At 50.0% G+C, this 26607-nt stretch overlaps 1 protein-coding gene across 1 annotated transcript in view; it reads right to left on the bottom strand.

The window, feature by feature from the left end:
• LOC149351705 (uncharacterized) overlaps positions 1–26607 on the bottom strand; it is a 39242-nt gene that overhangs the window by 7580 nt on the left and 5055 nt on the right. Inside the window, exons 3-6 of the mRNA XM_089575627.1 lie at positions 7601–9358; positions 6223–6295; positions 4493–4656; positions 2751–2867 (exon numbers count right to left, since the gene is read on the bottom strand). Of these exons, the coding sequence (XP_089431753.1) occupies positions 2751–2867; positions 4493–4656; positions 6223–6295; positions 7601–9358 (2112 nt within the window). The remainder of the gene's footprint in view (positions 1–2750; positions 2868–4492; positions 4657–6222; positions 6296–7600; positions 9359–26607) is intronic.

Below are 26607 nucleotides of genomic sequence, written 5' to 3' on the forward strand. Positions count from 1 at the left end.
ACCACAGTATCGTAGAGCTTCAATGCAGGTCAAAATTGGGTCGCACTGTCCAGAAGTCTATTGTTTGCTTCGGGTAATCGGAACCAAGCCGGACAGTTATGCAGTTCGGCTTCATTTATATCTGTAATGTAGTCGGGCTCGACCACGTAGAGAAACGCGACTGATCTTACCGCACAGCTCGTGACGCAATATAAGAACTCCTGCATGGTGTCTCGCACGTAAGGTGAGCCAAAGGTTTCAAAATAAGCTGGAACACATTGCGGGAATAAAAGAGAAGCAGCATCGCTGGTGTTCATCTACGCTTTCTCTCGCAGTTTGTTGGTGCCACAATGAAAGCTACATCTGGCGACTAGGGCACGGATTCGTCTAGCTGTTAGCGCGTTACAGCGATCAGTAACTAGCTGAAACTTTCCCGTACCTTCCGTGGGCCTTCATGAACCGGTCTCACTAGCGAACAGCTTTCAGAAGTCGGCTCTGTAATCGTGGGTAGCGGTCGCTTCCACTGTGGTGCCAACTAATTGCAGGGCACGGGATAGAGCATGGAATAAGATATACAGGAAAGCCAGGCGTCCACGATTATTCTGTGCTCTTTCCCTCCGCTTTCCTCCTCTTACCGACGTGCCTTTGAATGTTGCGACGCGCGGCTGCTAGCCCGAGGACGCGGGATGTTTCGATGGAGCCGAAATGCAAAAGACGTCCACGTGTTGTGCCATGCACGTGACCAGTGTAGAATCACAGGTGGTCGAAATTAATCCGGAGCGCTCCTCAACAGCGCCTCTTTCTCTTTTCTATCTTTCACTCTCTCCTTTATCCCTTCCCTTACGGCGCGGTTCGGGTGTTCACCGAGATATGTGAGACAGTTACTGCGCCCTTTCTTTCCTCATGACCAATTATTTTGTATGCTCTTCCCCTTTCACCATTGTTTTCGTAGTCATAAATACGACGAAACGCCGCCTGTTGAGATTGCTGTGGAACAAAATGACGGTGCGGGCAACGGGTGACGATGAACACGGAAGGCGGCTGGAGAGGTGGGAGCGCTTGTTATATAGGGCAACTAGCACTAATCGCGTGTTCTTATTGCCAGAGTCTGTTCATCTGTATTATTCCGTGAAATAGAGCAAGCAACTGCATGCTTTGATTTATAAAAATCTAATTACCCAAGTCATTGCAATTTTAACTTTTAAGCGCCAAGCGCATGTGGCGATAATCCGCGGCGACACGTCGCGCTTAGCGATCGCGCGATAGTCTGCCAGCCGCCGGTCTGCTGTCGCTGATCGCCGTTCAGTTTATGGGTTTGCAGAAATTTCGCCCATGGCCCGGAAGAAGCTCGCGAGGCTAGCCAATCGCAGAAGGCTTTGCGGATAAGTAACTTTCGATCTAGCTATTTTGCGAGCGAATTTTGCTTTTTTAGTGCGGTTCCAGAGAAGAAGCTGCCTACGGTACCGATAGTCCATGCTTGCGACGCTCACTTCGTATGAGTATACATTATAGGAGGCGCTGCCATGAGTTCAGCGCCCCTGCCCTGTGCCGCTTAGAAATGAAATGTGTTGTCAAAGGGAGATTTTAATCATCATTTTTATCAGTCCTTATGCTATTTAGTCTTATAAACGAGGTAATAGCGTAATTATAGTTCCCCGAAAACGCGAGGTGACTGAACGTAGAAGCGACGACAACCGATGCAACACTGAAAACGCGCCTCTCTATCCCCAAGTCGCGTCGCTTCGTGCGGGTGCGCCAGCGGCAGCGGTAGGCGACGGAGGTCGCCATCGTACGTCGCGTCGCGAGGAGCATTGCTTCATGCGGTTATCCCTTTAAGCCGCTCAAGAAACGCAAAAAGCTGCGAATTTATGGTTACAGTATGCTGTAGCGTCAAAATAAAGCGCACATGGCACTGTGTTTGGAACGGCAGCTTTATTGCGAAAGGGTTTTGCGCTCTTTGAACCAAGCGCGCAACCTGGAATGGCCGCGGCAGAAGTGCGCGAATCGAACACGCCTCGTCACGGAGGCAGCGCTGAGGCGGCTAGCCCAAGTTGGCCCAGCCACAGCCGCTGCCAGTTCACAACAGAGATAGCTTCTTCACGGACTCGCGCGCTTATTTCACAGCACGCGTAAAAATGCCAAGAGCGAAGCATTGAGACATGATCGTTAATTATTTGGATTAGGTAGTGGTATCTCGAGTTTAGCGTCCCGAAGTGACACCTGGGCTATGAGAGACGCTGTAGTGGAGGTTTCCGGATTATTTGACGCTGACATCGCACAGCATCCGTGAGTCTTTTGCGTTTCGCTTCCATCGAAATACGGCAGCCGCGGCCGGGATAGTACCTAGGACCTTGGGATCAGCAGCCGAACGCCCAAGTCACTGAGAATTATTCGGATTTGGATTAGCACAAAGTACACATGTTTTTTCTACGCGACCATCAGCGGTACTGCTTCAACTGCATGCATTCTCCCAACATGCAGCGTCAGTTTGAAAATTTCCCGGTTGCGCAGATGGACGCGCGTCGTATAGCCTCTCGAACGGATCAAAATTTCAAAACGCGAGGGGAACTTTTCTCTTCACCCCTTCAAAGATGTCCAAACCCGGGGGCCTGCAGACATTTCAAAGGGCGGCAGTAGCTGATTAAATCCTTAGTTCACTTGTACATGTTGCAGCCTGCATGCCGAGCCCGTTTATCTGTACCACAAATCGGTACCGGCGCTATGCGCAAAAGCGACCGAGCAAACCAAACGAAGAACAAAAAGAAGGTTACCTCAGCCTCGAAGCGGTCACCCTGCTCGGTGTTCCTGGGGTAACCGTCAATCAGGAACCCCTTGGCTGTCGCCACGCTCTTCCTGATTGCTTCTTTCAGCAGCTGCAAGACCATGACCTGCGGATTGGAGAAGTGGAGTATAACCATGGTGTGACAACTGCTCACTGTTCGTGGCCCAGTATTGCAGAGCTACACTGTTACCAGTGGTCTCGTGGCCACAGGTGTCCGTGTGACGTCCCGGGTATGCTAGAGGAGCGCGGAAGGGACGCGTCTCGTTTTTTTTTTTTCTACCTGTTTTCGTCGTCGTCCCAAGGAAAAGGACCCCAGGACACTCTGCTTGTTTTGTTGGGGCTGTTTGCTTGTTTGTTTTGTCTTCGGAAGCAGCCAGCTCTTACTATTTCTTTTCCCCGTCTACATGTCGATATAACTCTTTGTATGCTTCATTACTTAGCGCCAGACATCTCAACAATGTACTGTTTCGTGACAACAGATCTGGGAAAGAACGGTGAAACTAACCTCCCCCAGGTGATCGAAATTTCCGGAGCCCTTCACAACGGCGTCCCTCATAGCCTGAGTCACTTTGGATGTTAAACCCCCATAAACCAAACCAAACCTAACCTAACATCAGTGCTCTCTAATGCACCAAAGAAAAAAATAGAAGCGCATGCGTCACTCTCCCATGCAACGCTGTTCATTTACTGGCTGTTATATATCTATTCAGTTCTTCCTTGCTGCCCAATTTTGTTTTTGAGGAGAATTTCTACCGTTTCTTGTCAACTGTTCATTGAGACGCCTATGTCTTCAAAAATAAGCAGCACCAGACTTGTCAATCGTCCTTACTTGTTCTACTTCGTATGTCAGCTCGTGTGCTGCGACCGTGTTCTTTATTAAATGCTGCGGCTGTGACCCTCGCACCCCAGCCGCCTGTAAATTTTTGCCTGACAATCTCCTTAAATGATCAAAAGTTCCCTTGATGAGGAGATCTTTCAAAGGAGGGATACAATTTGGCCCTTCGAAAAACACTGCGTTCCATGCAGTGCCGTCTGTCTGTCTTTTACGCGATAGCGTAAAGAGCTCGTTCTGTTGAAAACCCGGCGTCGCCCTCGTCAGGAGTCAGTTGCAAAAAATCTCAGAATTCCTGAAATCAAAATACAGAAAAAGAAAAAGCCAGCATTGGGGTTTGGACCCAGGTTCTCCGCGTGCCAGGCGGGCACGCAACGCATAGGACACGAGGGGTCGTTGGTTCAAGTGGTGAACGCGTTCTGGCGTGTATGACTTTGTAACGTGTGCTTGGGATGAGTACTGATCTTATAGTAATTAAAAATATATGCTTATTAGGCGTCAGAAATTGCGCGGAATGAAAAGGCTGTGTTATGGTGCTTCATTGTACTAAAACAAATGGCGTGTATGTGTATGAGTATGTTGTGGCGCAGTATGTCGTGCAGTGCAACCTAGATATTGATTGGTAATCGATAATTGTGATTGGTGATTGCTAATCAGTAATGTGATCGGCAATTGTGATTGTAATCGATAGCCGTGATCGGTAATGGGACTGTGGATTGGTAATCGGTGAGCAATGAGAAGAAAAGGAATAAAAAGAGGGGGAAAAAAAGGAGAAGGCGCTATCGCGTCTACTCTTAAGGCGAAGCTTAAGCGTCCTCCTCATTTTTTTTCTTTTTTTCTGTGAGAAGAACTCGTAGTCGGGTTTTATAGGCGGCAAGCGGGACCCCTCTGATACCCACCAGTGGGACGAGCTCTCCCTTCGTCATGATCTCGTTCATCTCCTTGCCCAGGTCACTGCCGGACTGCACCTCCGCTCTCAGCAGGTCGCCGGAAGATATGTGTGTGAAGCCGTATTTGGCCACTATCTTCTCGCATTGCGTACCCTTGCCGGAGCCAGGCCCGCCTGCACGCGCGGTCATGAGTCAGCAACAACGACGCTTGCGGTTTGCTTTCATGATCAATTCAAAATTGTCGAGATCCTTCCATAAATAACGAGGGCCACCCGCAATCGACCCTACTGAACTCTTGTGGTCGATGAAAGGAAGCAATCGAACAGCGGACCCCGTTCAATTTGCTTGACCATTTTTGTGCAAAGCATCTTTTGTGAACGCCTCCACAGTTACCACAAGACCCACTTTTAAAGCTGAAGTACTATCAGCGTCAATTGAAACGCGAACAAGTCAATTGAAACGCGAACAGCACAACTCGCAGATATTATACTAGGGAGGCAAAATACATGAGCAGTTAATTTTCCTATCGAAGCCGAAAAGACCACTCCTCTGAAATGTTAATAGGCCACGCCTGTATTTCACATCCAGCCTCTAATATGCTTGATTTTCTGTGCTCGCGTTCCAGTTGTTTTGTTCGCGTTTCATTTGACGCTGATAGTACATCTGCGCACTCAAGAAGGTGCCTGTAAAACGGGGTCTTACAGCAAGTCATTTCTATTGAAGGAAGGATTTTCCTCGGCCGTAAACTGCACTGTTCGAGAAATTAAACAGAAGGGCTGTATTGTGCCTGGGTTTAATAATCACGTTAACAAGCATCTGTAATTAAAAAAAGCGAATTACTCTCGCGAGTCTTGTTCAAAACCACCGCACTGATGTATTTCCTCAATTACAGCATAAATCGAAGATATATCTGGTAATGTCAATTGTCGTGGTCAGTTTCATGAGAACTCATTGTCTTTCGATAGTGCAGCGGTACACAATGAATGTTAAGGAAACAAACAAAGGAAGCTCAGACACTGGCGGCCAGAAAGCCCGCTCTGCAAGCTCCTCCCGTGGTTCTCTAAAACAGCGTTTTTCAAGCGTAAAGATGTGTTGTCATCGTCGCTATAGTGCGAATATGCGGATTCTTTAACACAAAACACAGAATCGTACTGCGTAAAGATTAAAAACTAAAGCTTTAGTATTTCACATCATTAATGAACTTTCTCCGTGTGCAATACAGTTCACTAAATTAAGGGTATGCTCAATCGCAATATCATAACGATCAGAACATCGTTTTACGCACCCGTATCTAATGATAGTCCGTAAGCGTTTCCCGTAAAACAGGTGAGCAACGATACTTTGCACTGCATGCGTTAATTATCCTTGCAGTCGTGGCTTCTGTATTTTTAACACCTATTATTTAGGATCCAATATCAAATTATGGACCTCCTATAGAGAAAGCATAAGATCCCAGAGGTTGCATTATGGACATTTCGTGTAGACACAAGGCCACCTATTCTTCATGGGAGCATGTCCTAAACCGGGGCCCTTCCTTGGCCCTTATTCTGCCGCTCTTTTGGACAACGCATTGAAATCTTGAGAAGCCGGAATTAACGGCGCGTGAACGAAACTCAACTACGCGCTGGTACATGGCACTAAGTGTTCGAATTACTACCATAATCACATAAAAAAAAATGTCAAGCACGAATGGGGTGCGTTAAACCGGTCATGCGCGCATAGACACAGTGAAGTCTCACCGAAGACAAACACGACGGGGACGTTGAGTTCTAGAGGCCCGTCCATTGGCGTTGAAGTAGGTGGAGGAGCAGGCTGCGTATGGAAGAAGAGAGAGATACAATTCAGAACGTGTACGGACGAGACCTTGACGCGATACAGATTCCGGTCGGCAGTGTGCGCAGCCTTGCGTGTACAAGGAAGCTGCGAGTCAGGGCAAGGCGAGCGCGAATCCTTTCATCTGGCTAAGTGCGTACGCTGTGAGTACGAACCTCTTTGCTCCATGAGTACGGTAGGCGCAAAGAAGTTCTGCTAAGACTGATAATGAGGCGCGAAGACGTGCGCACTGCTTGGGCTATATTCCTGGGCTCTATATTCTTATATTCTAAGCTTGGACTGTATACTCTTGACTAAGGCTACACACCGTTTACGCGACAGTGAGCTTGAGCAACACTCGAAAATGTTGGAGGGGAAAATGAAAAGGAATTGCCAGAGATCGATCTCTAAACTACTGACGCATGCTTTGAGCTCTTGGAGAAAAATGCGCGCAAAAGAAACATGCGCAGAGGAAAACACTTCCTTCGATCTCCGGGGTTGGAAGTTGAGTTTGGTTAATCGTTAATCAGTCGAGCATCGAAAAATTTTTACGTGCCCTCGATTCATGCCTTAAAGTAACTATGCACTATTTATTTTAAAGTGACACTTAATATGAGTGATACGCTCATTAGAAAAACAAAAAAACAAAGCGCTTGCATGCTGGAGCCGGTGGCGATGCTGCACGGTTCAAAGTGTGAGCGACCGTGACGCCGGCGGTCTTTCCTGCGAGCGTGCCGCTAGGAACAAAGGACGGAGAAGACGCACTTTTTTCTACGAACGACAAGTTTCAGGCATGACTGCCTGAAACTTGTCAATCATGATTGCCGGTGACAGGGCTTTGTGCGTTCTTCATCCGTCATGCAGGTGCGTGTCGGGCGGTGGTCTTAGATGGTCGTAGCGTATATACGTTTTAAACGGGAACAGCAGTTTCTTATATGCATTCATACAAGAGCTTTTGAATGGTGAAGGGAAAAGCTGAGCTTTCTTATCCTTCTTCGCCTGCAATATTGAGCGCTTATTCAGCGTCTCGTTTTGCGACTTTTCTTCGCTGTTACAAAAATTTACAAAAGACGTGCGTCAAGGCCTGCTTCAGCGTTACTGCTTCCTACGTCTTTCTAAAGAAGCTAAGAGGGATTGCTTTCAAATATATGCCCTACGATGAGATTAAAAGGGTGTGCTGAAATACCTCGCCATCTGTTTAACCCCCCCCCCCCCCCCCCCATAAAAGGACGGACACGCCGCTGGTATACTAGCTGAAATGATGCAGCAGAGCGCAGTATCTTTCCTCCGGAGACCTATCCCTACCTTGGCTGGAGGCGGAACTTCCTCAGCCTTCTCCTCTGGTTTTTTCTCCTCCACTTTCTTCTCTTCTTTTTTCTCTTCTTTCTTCTCCACCTTCTCTTCCTTCTTTTCCTCCTTTTCCTCCTTCTTTTCCTCTTTCTTTTCCTCTTTGACTTTGGCCTTCCTGCCTTCCTTACCCTCCTCGCTTTCCTGCATCAGCTGTTTCAGGTCGATCTTCCGCACGAAGTTCTCCAGCTGCCGGCGGTCAAATCGACGCAGCTCGTACTCGCTCTCGTCATCGCTGTCCGAGTCTGACGCCAGCGTTGCCGCCTGCTGCTGCAGCTGCTGCGGCGGCGGCGGCGGCGGCGGTTGGTGTCCTCCCACTAAGCCCGACAGGAAGCCCATGAAGCCACCCGGCGGAGGGGCGACGGGGGGAGGAGGCGGCGGTGGCGTTGGTTGCTTCTTCTTCTTTTTCTTCTTGGCCTTTTTGATCATGAACAGGTCGTCCATATCATCGTCGGCATCCCTGACATAGGCGCCGCGAAGTCGTCCGCTGGTGGATCGGCGTGGAGGGCCGCGGCGGACTAGGACAGTACCCGGACAGTTGCAGACTCTCGGCCGCGGCCCTGCGAGGTCGTCATGCAAGGTGGTGTCTTCGAAGCTGCGTCGACGCATCAAGGGCGACGCCGGCGGCGGACTATCTTCTCGATTCTCGTCAAGCTGCCTGTCCTGCTGCACCCTCTCTCTAGCGGGAGGGGACGTGGGTGCGTCCAATTCTCGCTCGATTTGGAACATTCGGAGGCGCGATACTGATGGCCCGCTGCTGACTCTGGAACCCGGAGAAGGCGGCAGCCGCGAAGGGCCTACTGGTAGCCTGCGGCCGGAGCGGGACCCGGCAGTTGCTGGCTGCCGGGCGGGTGGCACTGGAGGGGTCCGCTCTCCGCTGAGGGCCTCGTAACCCTCGTCGATGCGGTCCTCTTCGCGGAAGTCCACGCTGGAAACAGGCTGGCGCCGGATTTCGTTGTCTGGGAAAATTGGCCCATGAAATTGACGTCCCGGCGGCAGGGGACGCGGTTGTCCTGGAGAGGCCGGCATCCGTTGAGGTGGGAACCCAGGCGACCGCATTCCAGGCGGCATGCTACCCAGGCTATTACTGCTCGGACTTGGGCACCCGATGACGCTGCTGATAGCCACTGAGCCCGGAGCCTCCGTCACCGAGCTAGCGAAGTATGGGTGCCGTGGCGAAGGTGGCGTCACAGATCCAGCACTGCCTACTGGAGGCGGCTGCGCCGCGGGCCGCCCGAAGCGGTGCCCATCATTCGGCGATGCCGGCATGTTGGGACGCCTCATCGGTCCATGAGACGGCGGCCGAGACATCAGCGGGGACGGTGGCACTGCTGAGACGGAGCCCGCGCTCCCGATGGAATTGGGAGGAGCGCTGGCTGCACTTTGGCCGGGAACTGCCGACACTTCGGTGAGCGAGGTGGTCATCTGAGAGCGGCGGACCACGGGGGAAGCGTATCCGCTCGTCGGCTGCGGTGTCTGCGGTGGCGGACTGACGATTGTGTTGGAGCCGACCTGCAGGAGCTCTGATGCCTCCACCGCGGCAACGGGCGCCTCAGAGCCCAACGCCTGCTGCGGCCACGCGCGGCCCCCACCTGGCGTCGTTGTGATGGCCGTCTGGGAATTTCGCTGCAGCTGTCCAGGCAAGCCAGCTCCTCCCAGACCCGCTGCATTGGGACCGATGAGGAACGTGGTGTTGCTCTGGTACCGTAGCGTTTGCTGCAGGTGTGCATAAGTTAGGGCCCACTATAAGACAGGTGCTTAGCGAATCGGTGTAGTCACTCCCTGAAACTCCATTTATTACAGGCTACAACGTTCACTACGAGCGGAGCTTGTAAGAATAACGCATGCCTTGGAAAACGAAAATCTGACTCCGATTCCTTGCTGGTATTTCCTTTGAATATGTGCATTGCAACCCCTGTGCCTGGACTAAAAGAAAACGCGATTTTCTTGGCTGGCAACTTCCGTCGAGGAACCTGGTGGATTCATACCTGCGTAAGTCTCTAGGGAAGGTTGTAGTAGCAATTTTTTTTCACTAAGTTTAGGAGCCTTAGGTTTCTTGTGTCCCTCTAGTATTTGCCAGCCGTGCTAGGGGTCAGAAACAAGCAGCACAGTTTTAGGTGAGAGGTAGGAGCCATTCCTAAAGATTAAGGGCCTCCGATTACTTCGTAACACCCGAAGGCAAACGAGAACCTCCTCGAGAAACGAGAACGCATTCAAGGAGTTGTGGTTACAAAGCGAAGAGGCAGTTGCGTAAGAGTGCGACAAGCACGTAAACGTAGAGCTGCTGGTGCGCAGAGTAAGCGACTCGAACTAGGGCTAAACACCCGTGCCGTCATTGCACCGCTCCGCTAAATTTATGCTGCCCTGCCGAACTCGAAGCTGTTTCCGCACTGCGAAATGGCCTCCCCAACCGAAGTCCGCAGGGCGAAGACGACGGACCCTTCGCGTCGACGCAATTGCCCTGCCAGCTCAGCAAAAAAAGGCACGGATATTTACCGGTCTCTGGGACTGCTCCGAAGCCATCGCTGTCGGCAGCCTCCGCAGAGTCGCAGCTACGGCGGTCGGCGTCCGAGGTGACGAAGGTCCAAGGGGGACCCGCGCTCAGCGCTCAATTTTGCTGCAACCGTCCGGGCGCCATCGAAGCGATTGAGCTTCTTCGTCTCCTTCCATCGATGGCGCATGCTCAACACCTTTTCTTCCTCGCCCGTTTTTCATTCACAGCGACGCGGTGTTTGTGGGTTCTAAAGCGCCAACGAAGCGCTCAACACGGCCACGGCGTGATCGCCTCCGTTTCTGCCGTTTTGTTATTTCTTGCAGTAAACGGCCGCGCGTCGTCGAGAAGAAATAAATTTGATCGCACGAAGGTGAAGGTGATGACGTTATCTCGCACATCAGACAGCTCCTACGTGGCACTTGTTCCCTGGTTGCTTCTTCTTCTTCCAGAATGTGGTGCTATGCGCAGCAGTAAACGACGCGACAAAAAAACACTGCATGAAGCTTCGTTAAATAAAAGGCCGCGCTCACAAAGCATGACATTGCGGTCGATTGAAAATTCCAGATCTCCGTAGCAGGCGCTCTGCAGAAACGCTGTGTGCATGGCGTGCAGGGGTTGTTCCACCTAGATAGACGGCGTCTGCGTCGTAATGCATCGTAACTAAATTGATTTGTCGTTGAGAATGTTACTCATGTGGGCGAGCGCAGAATATGTTTTTCGTCACAATCCTCTGCGCATGTCACGGTTTGTCACTATCCGTTACACACGACGTAACAGCAGTGATACACTCATCGCATCAGAGCTAGAGGGAGTTAAGGGGGAGAGAAGAGTGGGCGGGGGGGGGAGGGGGAGGGGGGGGGGGTGGCGTACCCGACTGCCGATCTCCTCTTGTAACTCTGCCTTGAGAGAATACTGAGGCCAGTGACTCTAGACGCTGATTCCTCAGAAAAGTAAACCCTTAAAACGTGTCCCTACGCTACGCTGTACCTATGAGTTGAACTCTTGATTATTATTTTTTTTTTGAAAATTCGGCGAACATTTTTCCGTGTTTATTTTTGAACTCAGTTTTCAGCTTTTGTTTGCCAATTTTTCGGTGATATAATATCGTACTCCTGTGCGGTGCAAAGTCACTGAGAGTTCATCTTGGCTTTTGTGTCAGCATGATCGAGCCTTCGATTTACCAGTAATTAACGCACAACTGGTCGCTAATTATTGGTAACGCTCTTATATATACTCTTGCAGAAGAAACTCCAATCGGCAGTAAAAGAAAAAAAATAAATAAAGAGCGGAAGTTTCACGTTGGAACGGTTATGCAAAAACACAAGTGGAAGTTTATTTGTAAAAAGGTAGCTTTACCATGTTACCGCTGGTTTGTTGTGATTGATTGGGTGAGGGTTAGGGAGTTATGTGTTCTGCGTGTTGACGGCAGCGATGGAACTGCCGCTTAACCACCACAATAGCGAGCACGTACAAGGCATTTTTTTTTAACGTTTAAGCACGGTTTCGAGCGTCCTCCTTACATGTAGGGGAGAAACCTGCTTGACCAAGTAAATGTCCTAAGCGTGAGGTGGCAGATGATAGCGCTATGTTAGCAGACGAAGTTTGGCGACAAGGTGGAGCCTCCGAGTCGGCAGAAAAGCAGCACACAAGGTAGCGGAGCAATACCTCTAAACGCACAGCAGTGCTACCTAACCTAATGGTGTACGTCTCATCTCGCCCCTGGCTTCCACATTTCGTTAATTTTCACTTTTGACTGAGGGTAACTCCTAATGGATAGCCATCTATAGATATGCGCACTTCACATCAAGGATACATAACCTCTTCCGGTTAAAATCAAATTTCAAAAATTGCATTCGGCGCACTTTTACCCGTTTATTTTTTTCGCTTTGAGCCGATAAGTTCAACCCCTATAGCTATACATGTACCACACCTCCGCAGTATCGCAGAGTCGTACGCTCAGCTGCACCAGTCGTCAGTGCGCAGCGAGCCACTGCTGCTGGCCGTTCTTAGTGGTCGTCGGCCATTGACCGTGCCCTTTTAACACGGACGAAAGCTCCGTCGTTCACAGATGCAAAAGCTACCAGTAAAGCACCGCCTCCCCATATCTCCTTTATTATCAAATGGGGGTGGCTGTTACTTTTTTCTTTTACTCGCTGCTAGTCGTCCGGTCTCCCAACTTCGGCGATTAAAACTTCCAGTCAGGCCGGATTAAATTTGAAAGAACAAGATATGACGCATTTAAGGCGTTTATTTACGAAAATTATGCTCAGTGCGTGGTTAAAAATGGTTAGAGCGACAAATAAAAGCTCTGACCGAGCCGAACGTCAGCCGCCGCGGTGGCTCAGTGGCTATGGTGCTCGGCTGCTGGCCCGAAAGACGCGGGTTCGATCCCGGCCGCGGCGGCTGAATTTCTTTGGAGGATAAATTCTAGAGGCCCGTGTACTGTGCGATGTCAGTGCACGTTAAAGAACCCCAGGTGGTCGAAATTTCCGGAGCCCTCCACTACGGCGTCTCTCATAGCCTTAGTCACTTTGGGACGTTAAACCCCATAAACCAAACCAAACCGAGCCGAACGTTGCACTTGTTTTGTTTTTCAAACCGGGCGTGCGAGAGGGAGGACGTCTGTCTCCTCCCGAGCTTCGACCACTCTGCGGCTCGCGAGGGTGTCTCGCTCGGCATTCAAGGCCAAACGCCTGGAACAATACTCCCGTGCACGCTCACGATAGGCTGCGTTCCCACAACGTCAGGGCTGCATGGCTCGCGAAAGACGAGCAAGCCGCACAGCGCTAGGCGCTGCGGCTCCGAGGCGCATTAAAAACAAAAAAAGAAAGTAGAGAACGCGCACACTCACGACGGCCTCACGTTCTCCCCATGCACTTCTCTCGATTCGTCAATGGCTGCCTAGCCCCGAAGCCGAAGACAGGTTCACCCTGGTGGACCGTATGAAAGCAAACTCAGCAGCCTTTTAAAGCGGTCTGTACTGAAATTGCAGGTCTGCTGCAAAGCGTGCAAATATGGATTCGTTCATTCGCTCATTCACCCCCTCCGCAGTGCGGCCGAACGAGGCATCCGCGAATGGCGTGCGCAGCCGCAGTTAACGCTCGCGGTCTCGGGGGCACCGTGGCGGGCCGTGACAGAGCATGCCGCGACTGTGATTCTCGGCCAGGGCGCGCGTACGTGAGCCGAAACAGGCGCGCTCCTCCGCCTCATGTGAAACCCGCGCCCAGCTATAGTTGCAGTGCAAGCGCTCCGCTTTGCGCGTCCAGGCTCAAAATAGATGCGGAGGCCAAGCTCCGTGTGCGCTTTTGCCGCCCGCCAGAGCAAAGGCTCTCTAGCGCGGAGAAGAAAGGCGCTGCCCGGCGGCGCCCGTTCACGCAGCTGCGCCTTTTGTCTTCGCTTGGCGCTCGACCGCGCCGCCTGCGTTCAGCTTGCTGCCACCTGAGCCTGCCCCAGTGGGAGCTTACGGAACCAGAGAAAAAGTCTCCTTCGGCTAGGAGAACGGGGACTTGAAGAGAAATTGCATGTGTTCCAACATTGGAAGAAGAGGGGGGGGGGGGGGGGGGGTGAGAAGGAGCAATGTTTTTACTATGTAGTTGACCCCCCTTCGAGGAGGCTGAAGGGCCCTTTTGCTGAAGGTCCCTCTTGCTTTTAGTGCGCTAGCACTTATAGTGGCCGTTCTCCGCGTTTAGCCGTTGTGTGTTTGTCTGTCTGTCTGCCTGAAGCCAGTGCTGTGGCAGGTTGTTCACCTGCCCACCGCGTCCGGCTGCCGCTCAGTTAATCGTGAGAGGCTGCTCGCGAGGTGCCTGGATCGCAACCCAACCCAAGTTCCACCGATGGCAGCCCCTACCATAGAAGGGCAGTGGCGGATATCGCTTGACCGCTGCACCACTGCGCTGCAGAAGTGCTAGGAAGACTCCCAGGGATCTATCAGTGCAGAGAATGTTAACCCGTTATCGCTATCCTAACAACTGTCATCCATGAACACTGCGTCTGGATACAGGAGCCGAAGTGAAGACCGAACTGGCTAGCCCACCTAATTGGCCGAACTACGCAAATCGACCATCACTTTTTTTTTTCGTTCTGTACGTGTGGGCAGTTGCGTGGCATTACTCTGAACTACATGGAAACGGCTTTGCCCACTGGAAACACTTGAAATTTTAGCCGCCAGTAATGAAAACCAGCTTCTATGTCATTTACCATTCCCCTTCCATGATCAACATTCTTGGATAAAAAATTTGAATACTGGAAAATTGTAAGGTAGTGTTATGAAATAGCGAAGGTAATGGTCCATTCTTCCGATGTGTTGCAAAATTTTTCTTTAACACTTTTCCATCACTCGCATGGAGCAGTCAAGACTGCCATAGAAAACCAAAGGGGAACGCTTTTGACGAGAGCAAAAGCGTTAATAGCAACACAATGCAAGCCTGTCGAAGAGAGATCTGCAGGTATATTGATTGTTAAAGTAAACTCTTACCATATATAAAAAAATGCGTTCATAAACTCTTTCCTGTTCGAAATAGCTTTTGTCCAGTATTTTTGGGTATGAGTCCACCGTTGCGCGCTCATGAGTCAACAGCGAATACATGATGCCACTGAAATGAGCGCTCACGCACTGTGGCCTATCAGCGTACGCGTAACACTCACAGTCTGAAATTACATTGTTCCGCATATCCGCACTGTGTGGCGCATAGCAGCGAGTTTCATATGGCACTTCACATATATGCATAACGATGCGGACACAACTGCGTGAACGAAGCGCGGTCTCCGGCAACCGGCTTCATCCAGCTCGCCTCACCGTAACGTAGCAGTACTGTCTGTAAGGATGCGGAACCCGTTCCATTAACGAAATTAACGCTCGCGCAGGCCGCACGCCCAGCGACTTTCCGTGTTCGTGGAAACAGTCCCCACCTATCAAGCGCGTTGCATTAGGCGACAGAGCAATGCGTATCGTGCACACGCCTCGTGATAAATAAACAAGGACCGCGAGTGATGTAGGGGTTGTGAAGCGTCAGCTTCACAAAAAAGAAGCCAGAATAGTTGTCCCAAAACGAAAAAGAAAAGAACTTGTCGCGTTCTTCCAGAGCAAAGAAATGACATCACGTCCATTCCTCTTACCTCTCCCTTAACATGCCCTCTCTCAGGTCCCTCTAGACCTGGTGTACAGCGATTGCACCTTCCTGATAATCTCCACTGCCCAGACTACACGCAGCTTACTACTCAGGCATTCGCTTTGGCAAACGGGGGAGGGTGTGAGCTTGCAGTTACGCCCCACTACATCAAAGCCGACGACATTTGCACCATGAGAAGTTCCCGATAGAGTTGTTACTCTAAAACCACACTGGACTAGCTCACAACCCATTGCGTGCACGCTGGCAACGACGGTCGTTGTGAAGAAGTACTAAATAGATAAAAATCTCCTATCAGATTATAAAGTCGGGATTAGGTTCTGAACGCTAGCAAGAGTTACGTGCCCTTGATCCGAGTGAGAGAGCTAAAGCTTTCACGTGTGGAAGGGTGGAGTGAGCAACATCGCTGGTCTAGCTGCTACTCACGCTAAGGGAGACGGCAAGAGAACATGAGGGAAATGGGCAGCGAAGAGTGATGGCAGGGGATGATGGTCGTTCAGAAAGTTCCACACACACACGATTTCCGCGATAAAATTCACGTGCTCACGCACACATGTTACACGTGCATCCCAGGCAGCGTTCATAGGTCCAGATCGGTCTCAAACCAGCATGAAACTTGTGTAGAGCTCTCAAGCAGTGCGTAGCAGATAAAAAAAAAAGAAACAGAGAGGTACTGACAGCTTCCAGACAAGGACATGTGGCACACTCTAGCTTCGCGCAAGCGTTGCCCCTAGAACATAGCATACTGTGGCGAGGTGTCGCTTTGTTTCCCCGGCAGTGTGCTCCTCAAGCGCTCTAACACAATTCTCTTTCCCGCCGTATGCACACACCACTCACGATACACGTTTTAAAGGCAAGCGCCCACGCCTATGTAACGCAAAAACTTGAATGCCATTCCCTGGTCCTCCGGATGCCCGGTGGTCGTTTTCCGTTACAATGCATCGACGCCGCGTCGCAAATGCGACATCTTCTTTTGTTATTCGGCTCATCGCGCCCCGTCTACTTCGAATGGCTGTGCCTTCTGCAGCAGCGGGCACTAAAACAACGCGGATGAATCCCATCAAGGAAGGAGGAAGAGATCGGCCGATGAGACGCGTCGGCAGCACGAGGGCCGATGCAGAGACTTGCTGACGCTATGCAGACGCTTGACGAATGCTTTTTTTTGTCTCGCTCCTTTTTATTGAAAACTCAAGCCACCGACGAGGCGACGGCAGCGAAGCTCTAGAACACCCACTGAAGGTATGCAACCAGCCTCGCATCACAGCGCCGTAGGAATGTGAGCTTGCACCTCGTACACCCGCTAAGCAATAAAGGAAGTCTCATGTGCTGAGGACCTGGTAACTCATACACAGTTCCAGTTCTCTTGTGGATTTATTTTTTATTTTTATATTTAGCGGGGTCTTCTCAGCGTCCACTCAGGGATGGTTATCACATCTAATTGGATCGACGCCACTGACACCACCACCTGCGTAGCAGGATGTTTCGCTCTCGCCGCTCCGTTCCCTGAGGATTCACGGGGTAGATTACCCCAGTTATACCTCGCTGCATCTCCGCAATGTCTCACGCGGTGGGCTGGCTTAAAAACAATATGAACTACTATCTGTAGCATTCAGTTATTACATGTGCGCGTCCTAAGAAGACTGGAACACTAATCGGTCATACGACTTCATTTTCCGATGCTCATTTCGTTCTTACTTGCACTCGCTTTGAACGGCGCTGGTTGACATGACTAATACTAATCATCCTTTAGCTGGGCCCCGTGATGCTACACGTGCTGAAAGGTATTTATATGGCCGCAGGAGCCGCGTCGTAGCCACGGCGCCGTGAATAGCTTCAGCTTCATAGATCGTTTGTGCTGCGTAGCTGGTCTCTGAGCTTGCTCATGTGACGAGTTCCTTCTCTTAACGCGAGAGCGTTAAAACTCCCGTTCAGCGGAGAACCCAGCTTCGGCGTCACCGTGGCGAGAAAATCGGGATCGTCCGAGAGGGTCGTGACGTCACAACTACGTGACCTCACGCGGGTAATTAAAACACCCCACGACGATCACGCAGTACGACACTCATGACGTCATTACACAATGCCTCATTGGTCTACAGGGTTGTTACATCATTCCTCCACCATTACGCTGAAAAGCACTGTTTACGCTGAATTGCGCTGGAAAGAAAAATGGTCGAGCCGGGACTCGACTCGTCGCTAGCCTGGCGCGCTACCCTTCGACCACTGAGGAACGTTCGTTCTACTTTGTCTAAGGGAGGCGTTGTTTGTTTGTCTGGCGGTAAATTTTAAGAAAATGAGAAAGGAAATGACTGAAGTAAAGAACACAGTCCCCGTCTGCGAAGCGATATACAAAGAGGACACCAGGCCGCTGAAGGGACCCATTAACGCTATATCGTCATACCCTTGAGTCGGCGCTTATAAGTGTCGCACGAAATTTTTTCGCCATTTCCACATTTCCCGTTCAGGTGTCAGTCTGCGTTAACGACTTCATGAAGCTAATGTACAAGGCCTCCTCTCTCCTGTACACCTTTCTTGGTACTACGATGAAAAGTACCTGCAGCCTCTGTACGCGCCAGAGGCTGCAGGACTAAGCTCAACGGAAGTTCTGCGTAATTTATACCGGGTGGTCAAAATTATGCTTTACAGATTTCTTAAAGTTAGGCAGTGGATGCTACGTGAAATCCACCTCTGCACACAAATTATGCGTACACGTGTACATAAAATGAGATGATAATTGTCACCTCTAGGCATCTAATTAACTGTAGTATATTAATGAACTTTATAGCCACTACGGCTAGCTTGAATGTTTACGTTGGAAACATATAGGCGGTCGAATTTATAGACTGCTCCATTCGGTAGAGTTCGTGTCTTCCGAGATATTCGGCTCCCAAGTTGCCACTGATTTCGCGTTATTACGCATGCAAGGCGATGGCAGTTCTCCTCCCTGCTATGACGCAGCTGTTGAGTACAGCCTTTCTTCAATTTCGATAGCCGAAAATGAAAACTGCTATCACGTTCACCGGTTTCTCTTGGCCGTTGGCAGACGAAACGCCGCGTCACTCCAGGAGCAGTTTCGCGCCGATCGTCATCGCCTTGCATGCGCAATTACGCGGATCTAGCCGAAAATTTGGGCACGAATATCTCGGAAAACACGCGTTCTGAGAGAATTCTGGCAAATGGAATTGTGTGGGCAAACGACATGTGCCTCCTAGTTTCCAATATAATACGCCTGCTTATTGCAGTCACTGAAAAGTTCATTAATCGATCTTAGTTAATTAGGTGCCTGACGGTGACAATTACCTCAATTTTTGGCCCCCTGGCAGCGCAACTTAAGTTCAAAGGTGGGTTTAACGCACCTCTCAGTGCCTAACTTTAAGAAATTTGTAGAGCTTAATTTTGGCCACCCTGTACAGTTATGGCTACGTTATCAGGGAGCTTAACACCTTAATTTTCTCTCGAAATTTCTATGCGAAACGTCAGAAAGCAGTTGCAGCCGTGATTCCGCACCTGTCGGCACACTCATGGAAACGTAATCTGAGAACTTAGGGTAGTGAGCTGATAAACTTAGCGTATTGATTTGCACGCAAGCACACCGCTCCGCGCATCTCCACTGCTGCTTTTCCTATTGATTTTGGTGTTGTATGTGTCTGTGTTCATCAGAATTTGCACAGTAATCGTAACCATATTCCAAATATGAATGTGCATGTTTGTAACGTACAGGTGCGGTCGTAGGTAAACCCCCACCCCCTAACCCCTTGGTACAGAAGGCTGCTCACCCCCCCCCCCCCCCCCCCCCCCCGCCACCCTCCGCAAGCACCACCATGCCTTCGACCTCCAGAAGATCTCCACCCATCAAAAAAGCCCACGTCGCACCGCAATGAAGCGACGGCGAAATCAAACTTAAGACGCAAAATATACAACCACTATTTGTCGCGTGACATCATACACTCTTAGAAAAAAAGGTAGTGAAAACGTAGTAACGGCTGCTGTTACAACCTTTTTTTAACCCTTACTACCTATGTACTATGTTGCTACGACCTTGTTACTACCTCGAAAGAAAATTAAGTATAACAAGGTAGTAACCTCTGCTGTTACTACGTTTTTTGGCAGTTACTACACTTGTACTACCTCATTATAACCCTAGTAGTATTCATTACTACCTTGATCTGGAAATGGATGATCGGAATATGCACATGTAGGTATACTAACATTCCCGGTGACATTGCTACTCAATGCCCCATGTTTTTATATAATGAAAAGGGTTTCCTAATTGGCAGCAAATCTAACAAAATTGCCAGTGCTGTTTTTTGTTTTCAATACAATATACGCAGCGCGTATGTGTTCCATTCTTTAGTTTGATTTCTTAATTGCACTTTTTCACCAACCCCAAGCTATTGTGCCTGACTTGTGCTCATTTTTCCTTCTGGTTTACTACAAGATGCACAAAAATGGGCGTTGAGTTTCTGATGTCATGTTCATGCACTCCTTGTGACACATTAGAAAGTCACCACGAAGTCGGGTATTCATGTCTTTCGACAATAAAAACTCAGCAGAGACTCTTTTTCGTTAACACAGATTTCCTTATGTCATTGGCCATCAGCCACTGAAAGGTCCTTCTCAACAACATTGTTGTCCCGTGCGAGAATCCAGATGCTGCTGCTACATTTACACGCAATGAAAAGAACAAGAAACAACTGTGGCTGCACATATCACGGCACATAAGTTGACAAGTTAATGTATGGTGGCGTGGCGTAGTGGTTAGCGTGGTAGGATAGAAACAGGTTAGGAACAACTTGAGGATGGAAAGTCAAAGGTCGGCGGTTCGAATCGTCCTGAAAGCAGGCAAATTTTTTTTTGCTCTTATTTTTTTTTAATATTTTGGCTCTTATTTTGCACTATTACTATCTTATATGCATAAGATTCTAATGTCAAAAGTCATTAGATTATTTCTTAAGGTGTTTTCTCTCGAGAGGTAGTAAATGTTACTACCCCGCAGTTACTACGTACAGTTACTGAGAGGTAGTAAATGTTACTACCTTGCAGTTACTACTACGTACAGTTACTACCTAGGTAGTCATATATGTGACAGTCGTTACTACCCCAAAATGTAGTAATCTCAACTACCTTTTTTTTTAGAGTGTATGATCGCCCGCAAGATTTTTTTTTCCTTTCTTCCTCTTCTTATTTATTTTCTCTGTTTTTTTATTAATCTTTATTTTTAATCTGTTCCCCATTTGGCGCTTCCCACAATTTGCAGCAAAAACACGCGTGGTGCAGGTGTGCGGAAAGAAAAATGATTTGGCGCAGTCACGTGAGCCGATTGCTTAAAATGTACGAAGGTACCAGGAGACGTACAAGCTCCATTCGCTGGTAACAGCACCAGGAGACTGCATGGGTCGTGAGGCTGCGCCACAATATTTTTTTTTTTTTTTTCTTAGAACACGCATCTCGTAAGCTCTTGCTGTCGATGACACATGCGGCGCCGGGTCGCGAGCTTGAACTGCACTCTTTGAAGAACAAAACTTCGGTAACTAGCCAGCGCCCTATTTCTGTCTGCCTACGTCCTGTCCTGCGGCGTTGCTTAGATGCGGAAACTAACAACAACCGTTATACATCGTTAACACGTTTTGGCGGGCTAGTTGGTCAAGCATCTTGAATAAACAGCGCGAACGACGACAAACACAAGAGACAGGAAACGGACGAAACACAGCGCTGTGTCGTCCGTTTCCTGTCTCTTGTGCTTGTCGTCGTACGCGCTGTTTATTCAAGATGCTATACATCGACTAAGAAAGTCGATGTATTGCGGCAGAAAGAAAAGCTGTTATCGGAGCTCATTCCGCGGGCAAGCTCACGGCCAGTACATCAACAGCAGTAAGCTGAGTCGGAAACTAAAGGAACGGGGTTTACCTCTTGTGCTTGCAGGCACTGGAGCCTGGGTAGGTATACTGCCGCTGATTACTTTCTCAAAGAAACTGCAACGCGAGCGCTCCGATCGACGCCGTCTCGTTGCGGGTGATATTGAGCGTCACTGTGTACACTCGAACGAGCTCTGGAACGGTCCATTAGCTTAGAGGGATAGTTTCGACCCGCCTCAAGAACGCGGTGGCGGAGGGATACCGTCAGGTGAAGCCGGGCACAAAACTTCGCTTCGAGGAAAGAGCGGGCATGCAAAAGTACTCCGCGTAGGAAAAAGAAATCGAACCGTACGAGCGCCCTCCGTATACGCGTGATGCTATTGCCGATTGTCTACTTGCGCGCGATTTAGTGCGCCGCTCGCTTTTTGCTTCCAAAGGGGACAGCGCAGTGGCGGTCCGGCGGGGCCTGCAGCCGCTGGCGCGCGGCAAGACCGAAAGGGCGAGCCGGGGGCTTGTTTATGTACACAGAGAAGCTCGGTTGCGCCCCAAATGAAACACTATAGCGCGCGGAGATTCCTTTGACCTTGCGTATATCTGCTGCAGGTACGAAACCCTCTCTGAATTCTTTCATGGACGCTAAAAGAATTGCGCAGGCGTGAGAAATATGCGCGACTCCGACGTCTGGAGTGACCCATATTGCTGCGGACCCGTTGTTTTACTGGAACTTATTGTGGGTTTTTCCTTGTCTTGGGGGGGGAATTCTGTCTTAACGGACCGGGAGATGTTCAACGCAGTACGGTAATGGGAAATCTTGAAAACTACGCTGACAATTAATTAGTGGCCGTTATTAACCCACTAATGATATGAAAATAAAAAAAATAAAAGGGGCGCACGCTCTCCTTTTCGTAATATATTGCTATGTTTCCAGGCTGTTGATCGATCACACTTTCCATTGCATTCTCAAGCGACGCCGTTCCAAACTAACCCAGCAAACCACAAACCTCTCAGAGACGTCTAGCTAGACGTCTCTGAGAGGTTTGTGGTTTGCTGGAAGGTTGATGAGAGGTATGTTTTAGTTTGGAAACGTGAAGTTACGCAGATGCAAATGCGTGTACGCGCGCAGAAGAGACAGTCTCGCTTCATGTTTCTGAAGTTTCTGTTTCGAACTTTCGATGGCCATGAAAACAAATTCGTTTCACGTCTGACTTGTTAAGAAGCTGGAATGCCAAGTTAGGTATTACGGAAGCCGGTCGCAAAGCTTGCCCGAAAATTTCACACTGCTGTCTTCTCTCTGCCCCTTCTCCCTCTCCCTCACGCACGCACGCACGCACGCACGCACACGCACGCACGCACGTACGCACACACACACACACACACACACACACACACACACACACACACACACACACACACACACACACACACACACACACACACACACACACACACACACACACACACACACACACACACGCTACTGCTGCCGACGCTCCTATTCTCTTCTGCGTCGAGTGAAGGATGGGGATAATCTGACTCCGGTCAGCTATCCGGAACGTAGGCCGTAAATGAAAAGCTAACCGCCTCGCGTTGGGGTGCTGCAAGCCGCGCCGTCCCATGCGAAATCAGAGATAATAAGGCAGAGGTCATGCAGTACGAAATGTCACTCGTCAATAGCCGCTGTCCCCTCAGCCCCACGCACTCGCCAGCACCCGTGCCCTCTCCGGTCAGCTAGTTGCTGCACCATACAGACAAGGTCCTGCGCGGAACGCGGGCAGGGGTGTGCCCCCGGGTGCTCGATCGAGAGCAGAGACAAAAAAGGGCGCGCTTTAAAAGGGAAAGAGTCGAGGAGCTCAAACATCGGCTTGCAGCTGCTGCGTTGTGCTAGCACACTGCCTCACTTCCACAGTTCCCAGCAGTGGGGATCACCTACCTGCGCGGTGGCAACGGAGGGCGAGGAGGCTTGGTTCCAGTCGCGACGGTGCGCCGGACGGTGTGCGCGTGCGGGGAGACGAGCCGGCCGTCCTGCGAGACGAGGAGGAGGAGGCGCAGAAAACGCCAGAAAGCGCGCTGCTTGCGTCCGCCTAGCGGCACGTCAGCCCCGGCAGGAAGCGAGCTCGGGGAACGCGCTTCGCTGCTGAGTTTGCGCAGCGACCGTCAGAGGGCGATGGCGAAGCTGCGCGGGCGCCTCGGGCCCTCAGGGAGTCACTGGAGACCGTGAAACGACTTAGCTCGGCCAGTCGGTCGATTCGGTTCAGGGTCAGTGCGACGAGGCGCGTTGCTAGCAGAAGAAGAAATGTTAGCAATACTCTCTCGAACGAGAGCACCGCTTCTGCCCGGCTGCTCATGGGCTTGCTTATATGCGCGTGGTGAGCGCTCAAGAGCACTTCGACGACCATGAGGTTCGGCCGACGGCTGACTTTCTGGCACGCTGACGCCAACACACTGCCGAGACTTCAGCATAAACGATGCGATCGTGACTGGATGGCTGCGAGAGAAGACCGCGCTTTGAAACGCATGTGTATAGCGCCTAATATTTTCACCACTTTGGGTAACGCAGACCTTCACGCAGATTTCCCACTTTGCGAGCCTATCTTCAGCTCTGACCAGGCGTTGTACATGCGGAGCTTCAAGTCACATACGTTCTGTCATCTATGCTTTTGCAGCGACAGCCGTTATTGGCGACGAAACCCAGTGCACGCGCGTTTGCTTGAGTGTACAGCATTTGGTACTTGAAATGGAGAGAGGCGTGAAGAGGGCAGACTAAAAGGGACACTTCCACGGCGCTAGCGATAAAGCGGGCACAGGGCCTGAAGAGGAAGAAACGTAAGCAGCAGGAGCTGCAACGGAGGTAGCGAGGAGGCACAGAAAAAGGCCGTAGGGCGGAAACATTATTGTGGGGACCTCCGAGACTTCAAGAAGACGAGACGTGAATACTGAAAAGAAAATCAGCAAATGTTGCGCGGCGAAAGCGATGATAGCGACGGGAAATGGAGAAGGGTACGAACAGTCTGTTAGGCTTGGCAGTGCTCGCTTTGACTAGTGTTGACATCAGCGGATAGAAAGCGGGTCTCCGCCGCGTTTCTTGCAGCATACGCAGGTGTGGGCAGTCAGGACAGACTAGGAAGCCACAGTCGGAACGCAGCCGCCATGCAACCGGAACGGCCGGGTGTTGTATGACGAGGAAGAAGTCGCTGGCAAGCGCATGGGGGCTGAGGCTATAGCCGTGCATTGCTAAATTTCAGTCCAACGGTTTAATGTTGGGAGCAGTGTGCCTGCCGTACAATAAATACCAGACCCACCTTAAGTGATTCCTGCTGCATAGCAGCCGCGTGTTACTGGCACAAACCAACTCCGCTTCTCGTAGCCAGGGATTTTAATCGACATGTGCCGTGGCAACAATGCATGGTAAAGTATACTTTAATGTCGATGAGTTTGGATTGCAATGTATAATGCTGACACGAAATCAATCACGAACAGTTGCACAGTGTTGGATTTGTTTTTTCGGAAGGGCCTTCGGGGCGTCGACTATCTAAATTTAGCGACGCACTTCAATTATTATGTGTTCTGTGCGGTGAAAAAATTCGAATGGTGCTGGAGGATATGTTCTAGCGGCGTAGCTAGATATAATCTGTGTGCAGTAATGCCGGCAGCCTATCGGCAGTCGTCGCTGTTCCTTTGCAGGATGCGGCAAGGAACCGAATTTTTTTTTTTTTGCCCGGACACGTTTTGAAAATCCCCTTTCGCTACTTTTCACTTTGTTCCCCGGTTTTCCGCAATGACAGATATCCGGGAGTACTGATTCAAAACCAATTGGAAAGCGGGCGCACTTGGAGAAAAAGATTTGAGATAGAAAGTATTTTAGTGCGCGATCACCACATAATTCAGACGCGTGGGACACTACGGAATTTTTCGTGCTTTTTGTGTTACATTTCATTGCTTACATTTTGTTCAGTGACTTATAGGGCGTCACGAAAAAACAGTGCGCATCACCGATTATCAGGAAAACTAAACGACATAGACATTTAAAAGTTGAGGTTGGCGCCCTCACGTCAAGCACTGGCTGCTCTGCCTGAGTTAAAGCCCGCGGCCGCCTTGCAAAGCGGTAGACGAAGAACCTGGCAGCGAACGGCTACACTGTGATGAGGCTCAGACAGAAAGGGGAACGATCCCAAAGCACTGCAATAGGCGCCGGAGCAGGTCGAAACACATCAGAATTGCATAAAACCCAGAGAAACTGGAGCAGTCGTCCCGATCAAGCGCCAAGGTTTAAGTTCGTCCGCCTGGTGTTCTTGCCGCATTCCGTTATTCGAGTCCTTATATGCGCCACCAACTCCGCGTTTCACTGACTTCGCGCTTGTTCGATGGAGTTATCGCCTCACCAATATCGTCTTCGAATCGACTCGAATTTAATAGATCGCACGCTCTAAACTTGAAGTGTCCAGGGAGTGCCGATGCAGTGAAAGACGACTGTGTCATCTGTAGTAACCTTTTTCACACACAGGTGGGCGTGCAAAAAAAAAAAAAAGTGGAATGTCGCGGCGCGCAAAGTTAGTTAACATCCGCTGATGAACTTTGCAAGATAAATGCTCGGTAGCGAATGGAAGAAAGCACACTGAATCCATTGTCGGATGAGACGTGTCCTTCTGTTCTTTTTTTTTTCTGTTACTGAAAGAATTCCGGCCAATTGTAAATGCTGTCAAGCACTCGTAAAACTCGTGAACCCAAGGATGTGGCTTCGTTTTCCGGCAACGAGCGCGGTTGCGCAAAGAGCGTAATGGAAATTTGGTTATCTGAATAGCGAGTTCATCAGCCGACGGTTAATTGTAACCTTGCCTGGCTATGTCCGCTCCTACCCCAGAAAGTAGTGGCAGAGCAGTGAATCACACCATTGCTACATACAGCTCCTGAAGGAAAAAAAAAGACAAAGAAAAGTTGTAATCCGTACACTGAGGAAGGCAAGAAAGGGAAGCGCACCTTCAGTCTTTGAACGACGTGAGAATGTCTACTTGTGCGCGTGCGTCAAAATCGAGATACTGTAAAAAAAGAAAAAAAACTGGAATTGTGAGGGAAGCGTTGATGCAGTGGCGCGTGATTATGTTTTCGTTGTTGACTCGCTGCTACGTGAACCACCCCGAGCATTCACTTTAAGCAAAGAGAGCAAAAATATTCGTCTGAGCATTACATCTCTTGTTGCCCCAGGCCCCAACACACATTCTGCCTATTCTGGACTGTACACGTGTGCAGTGCCTTCAGCAAGTTTACGCCAGGTAGCGAGGCTCCTATAAGTCTCGTGGCTTATTGTCTAAAAACTACCGCTTCTCTATGAAGTGCAAAAAAAAAATGGCAGAAGATCCAGTGGGCTTACCATCGCTTGCGTTTACTACCACGCGGGGCGTACTACAGTTTCACATGTTACTGCCAGTTTGGCTTGGCCGCATCATATTCCGCAGGCTAGGCTAACATGACCAAGACGGACCGCGAAGATGTCTTCTG

This window comes from Amblyomma mixtum, chromosome 3, assembly GCF_055824585.1.
Source record: "Amblyomma mixtum isolate Tamu chromosome 3, ASM5582458v1, whole genome shotgun sequence".
Taxonomy (NCBI): Eukaryota; Metazoa; Arthropoda; class Arachnida; order Ixodida; family Ixodidae; genus Amblyomma; species Amblyomma mixtum.